We start from the raw sequence: 16,601 nt of genomic DNA, 5'->3' as shown, positions 1-16,601 counted from the left end.
GTGATTCACAAATGGTAGTTCAAGAGACTCGTAGGGGCCTGTAATCCCAGCACTTTGGGAGGCCAAGGCAGGCAGATCATGAGTTCAGGAGATCGAGACCATCCTGGCTAACACGGTGAAACCCCATCTCTAATAAAAATACAAAACAAAAATTAGTGGGCGTGGTGGCGGGTGCCTGTAGTCCCAGCTACTTGGGAGGCTGAGGCAGGAGAATGGCGTGAACCCGGGAAGTGGAGCTTGCAGTGAGCTGAGATCACGCCACTGCACTCCAGCCTGGACGACAGAGGGAGACTCCGTCTCAAAAAAAAAAAAAAAAGAGAGACTCCTGGTAGCCTCCAAGCACCTTTTAGGGTTCCTCAAGGTCAAAGCTGTTTTTATTACAATGCCAATGTATTATTTGCCTTTTTCACTTTCATTCTCTCCTGACCATGTACTGGAGTTTTGCAGAGGCCATGTGTGATGTATAATAGCACAACAGATTGAGTGTGGAAGCAGATAGGAGAATTCAGCTACCTTATATTAACTCAGCCATTAAAGAGGTTTGCAAAAATGGGTCAGGCGCAGTGGCTCACACCTGTAATACTAACACTTTGGGATGCCGAGGTGGGCAGATCACTTTGAGGTCAGGCGTTTGAGACCAGCCTGGCCAACATGGCAAAAACCTGTCTCTACTAAAAATACAAAAATTAGCCAGACATGGTGGCATGCCCCTGTTATCCCAGCTACTTGGGAGGCTGAGGCAGGAGAATTGCTTGAACCCAGGAGGCAGAGGTTGCATTGAGCTGAGTGAGCCAAGATTGCGTCACTGTACTCCAGCCTGGGCAACAGAGTGAGACTCCATCTCCAAAAAAAAAAAAGGTTTCCAAAAATGTAAAACAATGCAGTTCTTATTATAATTATTTTGGCAAATAGTTATTTTTCATGAGAATATGTTATTTATGTTAACATATAATGGCTTTATTTTTGTTTGTTTTTTTCTAGAACAACTCTTGCTCTGTCCCCCAGGCTGGCATGAGTGACACGATCTCGGCTCACTGCAACCTCTGCCTCCTGGGTTCAGGCTGTTCTCCTGTCTCAGCCTCCTGATTAGCTGGGATTACAGGCATGCACCACCACACCTGGCTAGTTTTTGTATTTTCAGGACAGACAGGGTTTCACCATCTTGTCCAGGCGGGTCTCGAACTCCTGACCTCATGTGACCCTGCCTGCCTTGGCCTCCCAAAGTGCTGAGATTATACGCATGAGCCACTGCATCTGGCTTTATCTGATTTTTAATTAATTTTTTTTGTTTTAGTATAGACGGGGTTTCACCGTGTTAGCCAGGATGGTCTCGATCTCCTGACCTTGTGATCCACCCACCTTGGCCTCCCAAAGTGCTGAGATTACAGGTGTGAGCCACCGCGCCCAGCATGGTTTACAATTTTTAAAATTCCTAGTTTTGGGCCAGGCGTGGTGGCTCATGCCTGTAATCTCAGCACTTTGGGAGGATGCGGTAGGTGGATTGCTTGAGGATATGAGTTCAAGACCAGGTTGGCCAACATGGGGCAACCCCATCTCTACTAAAAATACAAAAACAAACAAAAAAAACAGCCAGGCATGGTGGTGGGCACCTATAATCCCAGCTACTCGGGAGGCAGAGGTTAAGAGAATCTCTTGAACCCGGGAAGACAAAGTTGTACTTCCAAGATCACACCACTGCACTCCAGCCTGGGCGAGACTGAGACTCTGTCTCCAAAAAAAAAAAAAAAAAAAAATTAGGGCCAGGCATGGTGGCTCACGCCTATAATCCCAGCACTTTGGGAGGCCGAGGCAGGCGGATCACCTGAGGTTGGGAGTTTGAGACCAGCCTGACCAACATGGAGAAACCCCATCTCTACTAAAAATATAAAAAACAAACAACAACAACAACAAAAAACCAGCCAGGCATGGTGGCGCATGCCTGTAATCCCAGCCACTCAGGAGGCTGAGGCAAGAGAATCGCTTGAACCCGGGAAGCAGAGGTTGCGGTGAGCTGAGATGGCACCATTGCACTCCAGCCAGGGCAACAGAGTGATACTCCATCTCAAATAAAAAAAGAATTAAAAAATTAAATTCCTAGTTTTAATTTAGAGTACAAGTAAATATTACTAGATATAACCTATGTAAACAAGTTCTTTTGGGTCTTCAATATTTTTTGACCAAATTCAAGTTTTTTGGTGTTAGAGTTTCACTTTGTTGTCGAAGCTGGAGTACAGTGGCACGTGCCGTTCATAGTTCACTGCAGCCTCAATCTCCTGGGCTCAAGCAGTCTTCCTTCCTCAGCCTCCCAGGTAGCTGAGACTACAGGTGTGTGTCCACGCCCAGGTAATTTTTAAAATTTTTTGTAGAGATAGGGGTGTCACTATGTTGCCCAGGTTGATCTCGAACTCCTGGGCTCAAGCAGTTTTCCTGCCTTGGGCTCCCAAAGTGCTGGGATTATAGGCATGACCACGATGCCCAGCCCCAAATTCAAGCTTTGACTAAGAAATCTTGAAAACTGCTGTTCTGCAGTAATTGGCTACATAGTTTCCTCTTATGTCTTTGGCATATAGCCCTAGTTCTTAAATTTGACCATGTAATTACACTGGAGGACTTGATAAAACCACTTCTTAGAATTTCAGAGTTAGTAGGTCTGGAGTGGTACCTGACAATTTGTATTTCTGAGTGCCTGGATGCTGCTGCTGCTGTTGGCATGGAAACTACATTTTGAGAACCACTGGTGCAAGGAAATAATATTTTACTTCATGGAGAGAAATAATAAACCTACTTATTTGAGCACCTATTATCTGTAACTAAATATTATTTTATGTTCAAAACACTGTAGGGAAGTAGACACTCTCCCCTTTTATACTTACTGTACCTAAAGAAACTGTTTAGAGGTTAAATTTCCCCATGGATTCACAGGCAGAAAAGTGCAGCATCAATTCACATTGAAGTCTGTGATCTCAAAACCTGAGCCTTTTTTTTTTTTGAGACGGAGTCTCGTTCTGTCACCCAGGCTGGAGTGCAGTGGCGCGATCTTGGCTCACTGCAAGCTCCGCCTCCCAGGTTCACGCCATTCTCCTGTCTCAGCCTCCCGAGTAGCTGGGACTACAGGCGCCCGTCACCACGCCTGGCTAATTTTTTGTATTTTAATAGAAATGGGGTTTCACCATGTTAGCCAGGATGGTCTTGATCTCCTGACCTCATGATCCGCCTGCCTCGGCCTCCCAAAGTGCTGGGATTACAGGTGTGAGCCACAGCGCCAGGCCTTTTTTTAAAAAATATACTTAGTAACAGCTTTATTGAGATATAAGTTACCCATTTGAAATGTATAATTCAGGCACACTGGCTCACACCTGTAATCCCAGCACTTTGGGAGGCCAAGGCAGGTGGATCACTTGAGGTCAAGAGTTTGAGACCAGCCTGGCCAACATGGTGAAACCCTGTCTGTGCTAAAAATGCAAAATTTAGCTGGGCGTGGTGATGCGTGCCTGTAATCCTAGCTACTCAGGAGGCTGAGGCAGGAGAATTGTTTGAACCAGGGAGGCGGAGGTTGCAGTGAGCTGAGATTCCACCACTGGGCAACAGGGCAAGACTTTACCTCCCAAAAAAAAAAAAAAAAAAGGCGACTACACCAATTTTTTCTTGTTTTTTTTTTTTTTTTGAGATGGAGTCTCACTCTGTCCTTGACTGGGCTGGGTATTGTGGCGCCATCTCGGCTCACTAGCCTCCACCTCCCAGGTTCAGGCAATTTTGCTGCGTCAGCCTTCCGAGTAGCTGGGATTACAAGCACGTGTAACCATGCCCAGCTAATTTTTGTATTTTTAGTAGAGACAGGGTTTCACCATGTTGGCCAGGCTGGTCTGGAACTCCTGACCTTGTGTCCACTAGCCTCAGCCTCCCAAAGTGCTGGGATTACAGGTGTGAGCCACCGCATCTGGCCAACTACACCAATTTAACATGCCCACCAGCAGTTTCAAGTTGTCCATATCCTCATCTATACTTGTTATCTGTCTTTTTTAGTTATAACCTATTAGATATAAAGTGGTTTCTCATTGTGGCTTTGATTGGAATTTCCTTCACAGCTAGTGATATGGAGCAACTTTTTATGTGGTTCTTGGCCATTCGCATATATTCTTTTTTTTGGGAGATAGTTTCACTCTTGTTGTCCATGCTGTGGTGCAGTGGTGCCATCTCGGCTCACTGCAACCCCCACCTCCTGCGTTTAGTAGTTCACCTGCCTCAACCTCCCAAGTAGCTGGGATTACAGGCATGCACCACCATGCCTGGCTAGTTTTGTATTTTTAGTAGAGACGGGGTTTCACCATGTCGGTCAGGCTGGTCTCAAACTCCTGACCTCAGGTGATCCACCCACCTTGGCCTCCCACAGAGCTGGGATTACAGGCATGAGCAACTGTGCCTGGCCTCATTTTCTGCCTTCTTGTTTTCTACCTTTCTAATTCCTACTTGTGGTTAGGGTAATTTATCTATGTGTCTGATGGTAAAAGCTGTTTTTTAAAAGTTGCATACTATGTATTTTTTTCTTTTCATGCTCTTTTGCATGCTGACATAATAATAAGACTAACTGTATTGTTATCAGAAACATGTCATCCAGGTTATGGTAATATTGCTCAGATTAAATTATTGGGATTCTGTTTATTTAAATGCCTTTCCCATTAAACATATGTTAAGTAAGCACTCTAAAGCAGTGGTCCCCAACGTTTTTTGCACCAGGGACTCGTTTTGTGGAAGACAGTTTTCCACAGACATTGATGGAGGTGGTGGTTTGGGATGAAACTGTTTCACCTCACATCATTAGGCGTTAGATTTTTTTTTTAAAGATGGAGGCTCACTCTGTCACCCAGGCTGTGATGCAGTGGTGCTCTCTCTGCTCGCTTCAACTTCCGCCTCCTGGGTTCAAGCTATTCTGCCTCAGCCTCTCAGGTAATTGGGATTACAGGCATGCACCACCATGCCCGGATAATTTTTTGTATTTTTAGTAGAAGTAGAAGTGGGGTTTCACCATGTTGGCCAGGCTGGTCTTGAACTCCTGGCCTCAAGTGATCTGCCCTCCTCAGCCTCCCAAAGTACTGGGATTACAGGTGTGAGCCAATGCACCTGGCCAGGCATTAGATTCTAATAAGGAGCATGCAGCCTAGATACCTCACATTTGCAGTTCACAATAGGGTTTGTGCTCCTACAAGAGTCTAATGCCACCATTGATCTGACAGGAGGCGGAGCTCAGGTGGTAATGCTCACCTCTGTGCTGTGTTGTTTGCCTACGGACCAGTACTAGTCCTTGGCCCCAGGGTTGGGGACTTCTGCCCAAAAAATCAGGCTGGGGGCTGGGTATGGTGGCTCACGCCTATAATCCCAGCACTTTGGGAGGCCGAGGCCAGTGGATCACCTGAGGTCAGGAGTTTTGGACCAGCCTGGCCAACATGGTGAAACCCCGTCTCTACTAAAAATACAAAAATTAGGGCTGGGTGTGGTGGCTCACACCTGTAATCCCAGCACTTTGGGAGGCCAAGGCAGGCAGATCACGAGGTCAGGAGATCGAGACCATCCTGGCTAACACGGTGAAACCCTGTCTCTACTAACAATACAAAAAATTAGCCAGTCGTGGTGGCGGGTGCCTGTGGTCCCAGCTACTTGGGAGGCTGAGGCAGGAGAATGGCATGAACCTGGGAGGCGGAGCTTGCAGTGAGCCGAGATCACACCACTGCACTCCAGCCTGGGCAACAGAGCAAGACTTGGTCTCAAAAACATATATATGTATATATAAATTAGGTCTGGGCGTGGTGGCTCACGCCTGTAATCCCAGCACTTTGGGAGGCCGAGGTGGGCAGATCATGAGGTCAGGAGATCAAGACCATCCTGGCTAACACGGTGAAACCCTGTCTCTACTAAAAATACAAAAAATCAGCCAGGCGTGGTGGCACGCACCTGTAGTCCCAGCTACTCGGGAGGCTGACACAGGAGAATCGCTTGAACCGGGGAAGTGGAGGTTGTGGTGAGCCGAGATCGCACCACTGCACTCTAGCCTGGGCGATAGAGCGAGACTCCGTCTCAAAAAAAAAAAAAAATTACCTGCATGTGATGGCGGGCACATGTAATCCCAGCTACTTGGGAGGCTAAGGCAGGAGAATAGCTTGAACCCGGGATGCAGAGGTTATGGTGAGCCGTGACTACCATATCACTCCAGCCTGGGGAACGAGCAAAACTCCATCTCAAAAAATAAATAAATAAATAAGGCCAGGCATGGTGGCTCAAGCCTGTAATCCCAGCACTTTGGGAGGCCAAGGTGAGCGGATCACAAGGTCAAGAGATCGAGACCATCCTGGCCAACCAACATGGTGAAACCCCATCTCTACTAAAAATACAGAAATTAGCTGGGGGTGGTGGTGTGCGTCTGTAGTCCCAGCTACTCAGGAGGCTGAGGCAGGAGAATAGCTTGAACCCAGGAGGCGGAGGTTGCTATGAGCTGAGATCATACTACTGCACTCCAGCCTGGTAACAGCGAGACTCTGTCTAAAAAAAAAAAAAAATTAGCTGGGTGTGGTGGTGGTGTACCTGTAGTTCTAGCTATTTAGCAGGCTGAGGTGGGAGGATCACTTGAGGAGTTTGAAGTTTAAAGTGCCCTATCATCTTATCACAGTACTCTAACCTGGGCAACAGAGCAAGACCCTATCTTCAGAGAAAAAAAGGGTCCCGTGTGATGGCTCACGCCTGTAATCCCAGCACTTTGGGAGGCCAAGGCGGGCGGATCACGAGGTCAGGAGATGGAGACCATCCTGGCTAACATGGTGAAACTCCATCTCTACTAAAAATACAAAAAAAAAATTAGCCGGGTGTGGTGGCAGGCACCTGTAGTCCCAGCTACCCGGGAGGCTGAGGCAGGAGAATGGCGTGAACCCGGGAGGCGGAGCTTGCAGTGAGCTGCGATGGCACCACTGCACTCCAGCCTGGGCGACAAAGCGAGACTCCGTCTCAAAAAAAAAAAAGAGTGAAACTCCATTTCAAAAACAATTTTTAAAATGCTGGCCGTGGTGGCTCACGCCTGTGATCTCAACACTTTTGGAGGCCAAGGTGGGCGGATCACTTGAGGTCGGGAGTTCGACACCAGCCTGACCAACATGGAGAAATCCTGTCTCTACTAAAAATGCAAAATTAGCTGGGCATGGTGATGCATTCCTGTAATCCTAGCTACTCAGGAGGCTGAGGCAAGAGAATTGCTTGAACCCAGGAGGTTGAGGTTGCAGTGAGCCAAGATCATGCCACTGCACTCCAGCCTGGGCAACAAGAGCAAAACTCCGCCTCAAAGAAAATGGAAATAAAAATGCCGGCCGTTTTGGCTCACACCTGTAATCCCAGCACTTTGGGAGGCCGAGGTGGGTGGACCAGTTGAGGTCAGGAGTTCAAGATTAGCTTGGCCAACATGGTGAAACCTCATCTCTACTAAAAATACAAAAATTAGCTGGGTATGGTGGCACATGTCTATAATACCAGATACTCGGGAGGCTGGCTTCAAGAATTGCTTGAGCCTGAGAGGTGGAGATTGCAGTGAGCTGAGATGGCACCACTGCATTCCAGCCTGGGCGACACAATGAGAATTTGGGGGAAAAAAAAAAGAACCAAAGTTTTGATATTTCCTTGTTAGACTCCAGCATGTCTGTAATCCCAGCTACTCTAGGAAGCTGAGGCAGGAGAATCGCTTGATCCCAGCAGGCGGAGGTTGCAGTGAGCTGAGATCGCGCCACTGCATTCCAGCCTGGGCGACAGAGCGAGTCCATCTTAAAAAAAAAAAAAATTTTTTTTTTGGTATTTCCTTTTTAGGCCCCAGTTAATTGTCTTGCTTGCTCTCTGGGGTGGATGTATGTCCCTGTTATTGTAATGTGCTGCTGGACAATTCTGGATCTAGTCTTATGTATTGTGTCCTTCTCAGAAGCCTTGAGTATGCCAGTGTTTTCTCACATTTTGCAGGGCCCCTGTCTGGGATCTCTTTTCTTTCTTTCCTTGGGTACTGGATTTTCAGTGCTGCCTGGTTCACTCACTGATGAATCTTGTTGCTTACAGGTCCAGGTGCAGGTACAGCAGTCTCCGCAACAGGTCTCGGCTCAGCTCTCCCCACAACTCACCGTTCACCAGCCTACTGAGCAACCCATCCAGGTCCAGGTGCAGATTCAAGGCCAGGCACCACAGTCAGCAGCCCCCTCCATTCAGACCCCGTCTCTGCAGAGTCCCAGTCCCTCGCAGCTGCAAGCAGCTCAGATCCAGGTGCAGCACGTGCAAGCAGCCCAGCAGATCCAGGCTGCAGAAATCCCGGAGGAGCACATCCCACATCAGCAAATCCAGGCTCAGCTGGTGGCTGGCCAGTCTCTTGCTGGTGGTCAGCAGATCCAAATCCAGACCGTGGGTGCCCTTTCCCCACCACCATCCCAGCAGGGCTCACCCCGGGAAGGGGAGCGGCGGGTTGGCACGGCCAGTGTCCTCCAACCAGTGAAGAAGCGCAAAGTGGACATGCCCATCACTGTGTCCTACGCCATCTCAGGGCAGCCGGTGGCCACCGTGCTGGCCATTCCACAGGGCCAGCAGCAGAGTTATGTGTCTTTGAGGCCAGACTTACTGACAGTAGACAGTGCCCATCTGTACAGTGCCACTGGGACCATTACTAGCCCTACAGGAGAAACCTGGACCATCCCTGTTTATTCTGCCCAGCCCCGGGGGGACCCTCAGCAGCAGAGCATTACCCACATTGCCATTCCCCAGGAAGCCTACAACGCAGTTCACGTCAGTGGCTCACCCACGGCCCTGGCAGCTGTTAAGCTGGAGGATGACAAGGAGAAGATGGTGGGCACCACATCTGTAGTGAAAAACTCCCATGAAGAGGTAGTGCAGACCCTTGCAAACTCTCTCTTTCCAGCACAGTTCATGAATGGCAACATCCACATTCCAGTGGCTGTGCAGGCTGTGGCAGGCACGTACCAGAATACGGCTCAAACTGTCCATATATGGGACCCCCAACAGCAGCCGCAGCAGCAAACTCCCCAGGAACAGACACCACCACCACAGCAGCAGCAGCAGCAACTCCAAGTTACTTGTTCAGTAAGTGAAGACTTATCAGTACGGCAGGCAGCCTGGTCCCTCAGGGCCCAGTGCAGCACAGAGCTTGCCTCGCAACCTCTGGCTTATTTACTGCTGTTACTCTTACAGTGATGCAGTATTTAGTATTTGGGAGAAGAGGGGGAGAAACATCACGTGAGGCTATGCAACAGAAAAAAGAGTTTATCCTGGTACCTGGAGGTAAATGAGATGGCCAGGAATTGCTTTGGAGTTTTGGAGACATTTTGGGTTTAAGTACCATGGACACTTCTTTGTAATCTCTTCTCAGGAAGAGTAAAGTTACAGGTGTAGATGAATGGGACACCTCAAGTGTGTCCCAGTGCTGTTTCCTTGTATCATAAGTAAATGGTTTTAGCAAAACACTTGTAGTTTATCACATAGATTACAAACTCATCACTGGAGAGGCTGTGAGATTGTTCATTCTGTTTTTCATCTTTGGGCACACAGTGTGGGTGAATTAGAAAAGCTAAAATAACTCATAAGGAGCCTGTTAAAAGTGATCACCATTGGGAGGCTTGAATATGCTGTCTATGCGGTGGGACCTCCCAAGAATTTTTGTGTTACGGGGGCGGCCGGGCGAGGTGGTGCACTTCTGTAATCCCAGCACTTTGGGAGGCCGAGGCAGGCGGATCACAAGGTCAGGAGTTTGAGACCAGCCTGGCCAATATGATGAAACCACGTCTCTACTAAAAATACAAAAATTAGCTGGGCATGGTGGCGGGTACCTGTAATCCCAGCTACTCAGGAGGCTGAGGCAGGAGAATCACTTGAACCCGGGAGGCAGAGGTTGCAGTGAGCTGAGATTGTGCCATTGCATTCCAGCCTGGACAACAGGAGCAAAACTCTGTCAAAAGAAAAAAAGTAGGGGCCAGGCACGGTGGCTCATGCATGTTACCCCAGCACTTTGGGAGGCCAAGGCGGGTGAATCACCAGAGGTCAGGAGTTTGAGATCAGCTTGGCCAACATGGTGAAACCCCGTCTCTACTAAAAATACAAAAATTAGCTGGGTGTGGTGGCACACACCTATAATCCCAGGTAATCCTACTCGGGAGGCTGAAGCAGGAGAATTGCTTGAACCTGGGAAGCAGAGGTTGCAGTGAGCTGAGATCGTGCCACTGCACTCCAACCTGGGGCAACATAGCAAGACTTTGTCTCAAAACAAACAAACAAACTATTAGTGCTGGGTGCAGTGGCAGTTGCCTGTAATCCCAGCAGTCTGGGAGGCTGAGGTGGGAGGAATGCTTGAGCCCAGGAGTTTGAGATCAGCCTGGGCAACATAGGAAGACCCTACCTCTACAAAAAATTAAAAAATATAGTCTAGTGTGATGGCACATACCTGTGGTCCCAGCGTAGATGCGAGGGTTGCATGAGCCTGGGAGGTTGAGGCTACTATGATCATGCCATTGCATTTCAGCCTAGAGAACAGAGTGAGACCCTGTCTAAAAGAACTGATTGGTAAAATATCTGGTCCCGTTAGAGTGGGATATAGGGCCTCTGGTCTTATGGGACTGATGAAGGTGCTATGCCTCAGTGGGCATAGGCTCCTGAGCATGCATATGTTTGTGGGAGCTGGTACAAACAAGTTAGATAAGGGACTGCACTTGGAAACATGGGCTGTAAGTGATTAATTAAGCAAAGGTTGACCAGGTGGTTTCATAGAGGCAGTACCATATTATCCTAGGTGACATTGTTAAGGACCTGCTAAATATCTAGCTGTTGGGCCTAGAAATAGAATAAGAGAAGATTTTTTGCTTCATATAGCTTAGAGTCTAGTTGTGAAAAGTAAGAACTTAGGATTTCTTTTCCTTCGAATTATTTATAAGGCAGAATAATTATGACATATACACAAAGACAAACTGGGAATTTAGAAATTCTAGGTTAAGAAGTCAACAGAGGTGTCTTTGTGGACAAAATGACGTTTGAACTGTAGTTTATTTATTTTTGAGACAGGTTGTTGCTTTGTTTCCCAGGTAGGAGTATGGTAGTGATCATAATTCACTGTAGCCTCTAACTCCTGGGCTCATAAAATCCTCCCGCCTCAGCCTCCCAAGTAGCTGGGACTATAGGCACAGACTACCACACTCGGCATATATATATATTTGTAGAGACAGGGTCTCACTGTGTTGCCCAGGCTGCTCTTGAACTCCTGGCCTCAAGTGATCCTCCCACCTTGGCCTCCCAGAATGTTGGGATTACAGGCATGAGCCACTGCACCCTGCCTTGAACTGTTGAACTGTAGTTTATAGTTTAGATAAACAAAAGAATGGAACAGCATAAATACAGAGCCAAGGATGGACAGAAGGGACATGCCCTAAGGCAACTTGAGAAGGGAACTGTGAGAATGGAGTTAGTATTGAGGGGTGGGGGTGGGGTCGTTGCCTTCCCAAAGTAGAACTGAGTTTGATCTAATCTGTGGTAGGAAATCAGGAATTTCCTAGATTTGTGGTAACAGGAGGAATCAAGTAGATGTGTGTAGAATTGACTGCATATAGGAGAAACTAGCCAGTAGATTTGTAACAGGTCTCTATGCTCAGCTTTTGTTCACAGAGATGGAGCCCATTAGGCCTCCCCTAGCTCTCCTGGGCCTGATGGTGCAATTGCAGGTCAGTGCCTCATTTGGTACTTAGTGGTCTCTGTTTATAATTTCCATGTCTGGGTCTTCAGCAGGAGAAGATCCTTTCTGGAGCTCATTTTAGTGGGCCAGTGTTCTTCAGAGGCTGTATCTAATTTGGGAAAGTCTTAGAGTTATTTATATGAAGTTATTATTACCAGAAATAGAAAAATTGTGAAGAATCCCGATTTTCCATCCCAAGGGAAAGATGCCAAGGGAAAGATGAGTTTGTCTATATATACCACAGACATCCCTCTCCCCTCTTATGCAGGCTCTGTGCTAGGAGCTGGGGAATAGAGATGAATAAGACAGTCTTTTCTACCCTTGGACCACTTTACAGCACATGCAGAAGACAGTCAAGTTGGACCCTAAGGGGAGCTAGTGACAAAATGTGTTCCTTCATCTGCCACAGGTTGGAGAGGGCCATACCTTTTATGAAAGCTATCATATCTTCTGTCTTTAAAACCAGATTTATGGTGAAATCTCAATTCCTCACACCGACCGCCATCTGTGGCCCCATTTCTCTGTTCTACTTTATTGCCAGAACTCTAAAGAAACATTATCTACACAAGCTGGGCTCTAGATGCTGTAAAATTTTCCCTTCAACTCATGACTAAATCTGTTCTTGTCAAGGTCAGCAGTGACCCCCCTATAGCCAGTTCAGACCAGCAAGTATGTTTTTATCCTACAGCAACATACAACACAGCAGCCCATTGTTGAGACTCTTTTTTTTTTTTTTTTTTTTTTTTGAGACAGGGGGTCTCATTCTGTCACCCAGGCTGGAGTGCAGTGGCGCGATCTTGGCTCACTGCAACCTCCGCCTCCCGAGTTCACACCATTCTGCCTCAGCCTCCCGAGTATCTGGGACTACAGGCGCCCGCCACCACACCCGGCTAATTTTTTGTATTTTTAGCAGAGACAAGGTTTCACCATGTTAGTCAGGATGGTCTCGATCTCCTGACCTCGTGATCCGCCTGCCTCGGCCTCCCAAAGTGCTGGGATTACAGGCGTGAGCCACCGCGCCTGGCTGAGACTTTCTTTAGACTTGCATGTTATTACACATTCCTGATTTTCCTCCTACCCATCTGAATCTTCTTTATTCCCAGGAGGCTTACCGGTGCCTTCTCCTCCTCTCTCTGAATCATACATGTTGATGTTCCTGAGGGTTCAGTATTTGGCCCTCTTCTCCCTAAGGGATTTCTTTCCATTGCCATGGTTTTCAGCATCCTCCAGATGATTCTTGCTGCTGCTGAAGATGATAATCACTGATACTATCTGCCAGTACTACTGTTCTTGATGTTTAACATATTCTTCTAATTTTCACATTAACCTTATGAAGTATGTACTGATACTTCTGTTTTACAGATGAGGAAACTCAGGCACAGAGAGATTAAGTGACAAGGCCAAAGCCATGCTTAAAAAGTGGCAGAATTGGCCAGGCGTGGTGGCTCACGCCTATAATCCCAGCACTTTTGGAGGCCGAGGTGGGTGGATCACGAGGTCAGGAGTTAAAGACCAGCCTGGCCAAGATGGTGAAACCCCGTCTCTACTAAAAAATAAAAAAATAAAAAAATTAGCCGGGCATGGTGGTGGGCGCCAGCTACCTGGGAGGCTGAGGCACAGAATTGCCTGAACCTGGGAGGTGGAGGTTGCAGTGAGCCGAGATCGCGCCACTGCACTCCAGCCTGGGTGACAGAGCGAAACTCCATCTCAAAAAAAAAAAAAAAAAAAAAAGTGGCAGAATTGAGATTCAACCCTGCATAGGCTGGCCCTGGAGCCTGTGTCTTAATCCCTGTGCTGCACTGACACATAAGTCTCTCGGCCATGCCTTCCTCTGTTTGGAACCTTTTCCACATATTCAGCTGCCTACTTAGCATTTACTTGGACTTATTGACAATACCTCAGATCTTCATTGGCACCATTTCTAAAACTGTCAAACATCCTTGTCTCAGAAAGTAGTGCTGCTCTCCGCCTAGTTGTTCAAACCAGAAACCCAGGAGTCATCTTTGTGTCTGCTTTCCCTTACTCCTCACAACCAGTTCATCAACAAGCCATGTTGGTTCTACCATCACACCTCTCAAAATCTCTTATATCATCTCCACTGCCACCACTATAGGCCACCAGTACTTGCTTCCATTCTTGTTCTTCAATTTATTCTTCATAGAATAATCATAAAATATAAGATTATGTCACTTCCTAGCTTAAAACTCTCCAAGGCTTCCATTATATGTAGGAACAAATTTACACCACAATGTACAATACTCTGTATGAGTAGCTTTCAACCTGGGTTGCATTATTGCCTCCTCCACCCACTGATAGACATTTGAACACGTTTGGAAGAATTTTTGGAAGATGCTTGGGAATGTTAACTGACATTTAGTGTTTGGAAGCACACAGTGAAGGGGGCCTGCTACAGAAGCACTGCCTCCCATGCTCTAGCCACTGCCTACTTGTTCAGCCAGACTCCTGGATTTCCACTTTGGGTAAATGATGTTGCCATTGAATGAAGGAGAGAGGTAACTCAGGAGAATAGATCTGGGCAGGGAAGCTAATGAATACTCTTTGTAGATGTTAGTTTGAGGTGGCTATGAGTTGTTCAGTTGGAGATGTATAGTACCCACTAGGTATATTAAGCGGAGGTGGGGGGGCGCAGGGGGGGCTTCTAGCTTGAAGGTACATAGTGGTCACTTTGACAAATATGGATATCCAAACTGGAAAAGTGGGTGAGACTCACCAGGGAGAACATGTAGTTGAAATGAGAAGTGGGTCTATAGAGGAGCTCCATGGTTGACAAACACGTAAGGGCCTGGCAGAGAAAAACCCAAAGCATACAGAGAAATAGCTGCTAGATAGCTGAGGGAGGTCCGGGAGACTGATATATCAGGAAGCCGAGCAGTGTGCAAAGGACAATGTTGTGAGTGACATTGTTGGATGTGCCAGAAAGGTCCAGTAGGTTAAGGCCAAAGCATCCATTGCATTTGACCCTTTCATTTCAGGTGTATGTGACTGGGGAGTACAAGGAGGGTGGTATTGCTGGTAGTGGTGGCAGCAGCTACTACAGGCCACCAAGAAGAGATTGCTCATTTCTGGGGTAGACAGAATAGTGATTGGAGCCCTGAATGCAGCATCCGGATCAAAGGTCTATGGAAATCAGAGAATGAGTCCTCAGATTAAAAGTAGAAGAAAGGGCAAGAATGTCTGGGCCCAGCTAGAGACTTGGCTTTGAGCAAGACGGTAATTGGTGACAAACTTTTTAATAAAACAATGGGGGAAAGATGGGTTGCTCCCTGAGCTAAGAAAGTACTTATTGACTAGGTAAAGGGAGGCTTGGGCCTGTGGGTGGTGGGGAGGAGGGGATGTCTGCATGGGTCACTCAGCGGCTTCTGTTGCTATTGGGTCCTCTGGCCCTGAGCTCAGCTGCCCTCCTGGTCTGTGCTAGATGTCTTAGAGGGGCATGATGGTTGGCAGTTCATGGAACTGTTTCAAAGAAATGGTTTGAGTAATAGGTTTTTGTTGTTGTTGTTGTTGTTGTTTTTTTGTGATCCTTGGATTAGTCAGTGCAATTAAGGAGAAAAACTGATGCCAAAGATTTTCTTCACAACGCTGCAGATTGAATCAGCTCTTTGCCCTAGACTGTAATTTAATATATCGCAGTATTCTGGGCCTGATGCAAAGCTTTGCACATGTTTTTTGAATTAGTGAGTGAGCGAAACTAGGGCTTTGGGTGATTTGAATTCATTTTTTGCCATTTTATAGCACCTTTGAGAATCCAAGCACATTCTTTTTTTTTTTTTTTTTTGAGACAGAGTCTGGCTCTGTCACCCAGGCTGGAGTGCAGTGGCACCATCTTGGCTCACTGCAACCTCTGCCTCCCAGGTTCAAGCGATTCTCCTGCCTCAGCCTCCCAAGTAGCTGGGATTACAGGCGCGTGCTACCACACCCGGCTAATTTTTTATATTTTTGGTAGAGACAGGGTTTCAGCATGTTGGCCAGGCTGGTCTCCAACTCCTGACCTGAAGTGATCTGCCTGCCTCGGCCTCCAGAGTGCTGGGATTAATGTGTGAGCCACCGCGCCCAGCTCAAGCACATTCTTTGAACATGTGGTGACTCAGTTCTTGCCTTTCAAAATCAGAGTCCAAACTAAAAAAATGGAAAATCTTGGAATTTTAATATTTTTAGGGTATAAAGATCTCTTTAGAATCTGGCCGGGTATGGTGGCTCACGCCTGTAATCCCAGCACTTTGGGAGGCCAAGGCAGACGGATCACCTGAGGTCGGGAGCGGGAGTTTGAGACCAGCCTGGCCAACATGGTGAAACCCCGTCTCTACTAAAAATACAAAAATTAGCCGGGCATGATGGCAGATACCTGTAATCCCAGCTACTCAGGAGGCTGAGGCAGGAGAATGCCTTGAACCTGGGAGGCGGAGGTTGTGGTGAGCCAAGATCATGCCACTGCTCTCCAGCCTGGGTGGTAGAGCAAGACTTTGCTCAAAAACAGAATTTTAAAAAGTTGGAAATATTTTAACATTATTCAAACATTCACTTTTTTATTTTTATTTTTTGAGCCAGAGTCTTTCTGTGTCACCCAGGCTGGAGTGCAGTGGCACTGTCTCAGCTCACTGTAACCTCCGTCTCCTGGGTTCAAGTGATTCTTGTGCCGCAGCCTCCCAAGTAGCTGAGATTACAGGCATGAGCCACTATGCCTGGCTAATTTTTCTATTTTTAGTAGAGATGGGGTTTCACCACTTTTTTTTTCTTTAAATGATGGCTCAACTGTGGCTGGACATTAAAATCACCTGGGAAGGCCAGGCACAGTGGCTCATGCCTGTAATCCCAGCACTTTGGGAGGCCAAGGCGGGCAGATCAC

The 16,601-nt window shown here is 47.3% G+C and overlaps 1 protein-coding gene across 6 annotated transcripts in view; it reads left to right on the top strand.

Annotated features, from left to right (window-relative positions):
• The window catches only part of QRICH1 (glutamine rich 1), a 64,393-nt gene that overhangs the window by 28,385 nt on the left and 19,407 nt on the right, over positions 1-16,601 (top strand). For all 6 annotated transcript variants that reach the window (XM_003818385.7, XM_003818386.8, XM_055109926.3 and 3 more), the window contains one exon: positions 8,077-9,105. In XM_003818385.7, the coding sequence (XP_003818433.1) occupies positions 8,077-9,105 (1,029 nt within the window). The remainder of the gene's footprint in view (positions 1-8,076; positions 9,106-16,601) is intronic.

The sequence above is a fragment of the Pan paniscus genome, chromosome 2, assembly GCF_029289425.2.
Source record: "Pan paniscus chromosome 2, NHGRI_mPanPan1-v2.0_pri, whole genome shotgun sequence".
NCBI classification, from domain to species: Eukaryota; Metazoa; Chordata; class Mammalia; order Primates; family Hominidae; genus Pan; species Pan paniscus.
Note: the sequence above shows the minus strand (reverse complement) of the source record. Positions and strands in the feature narration are given on the sequence as shown.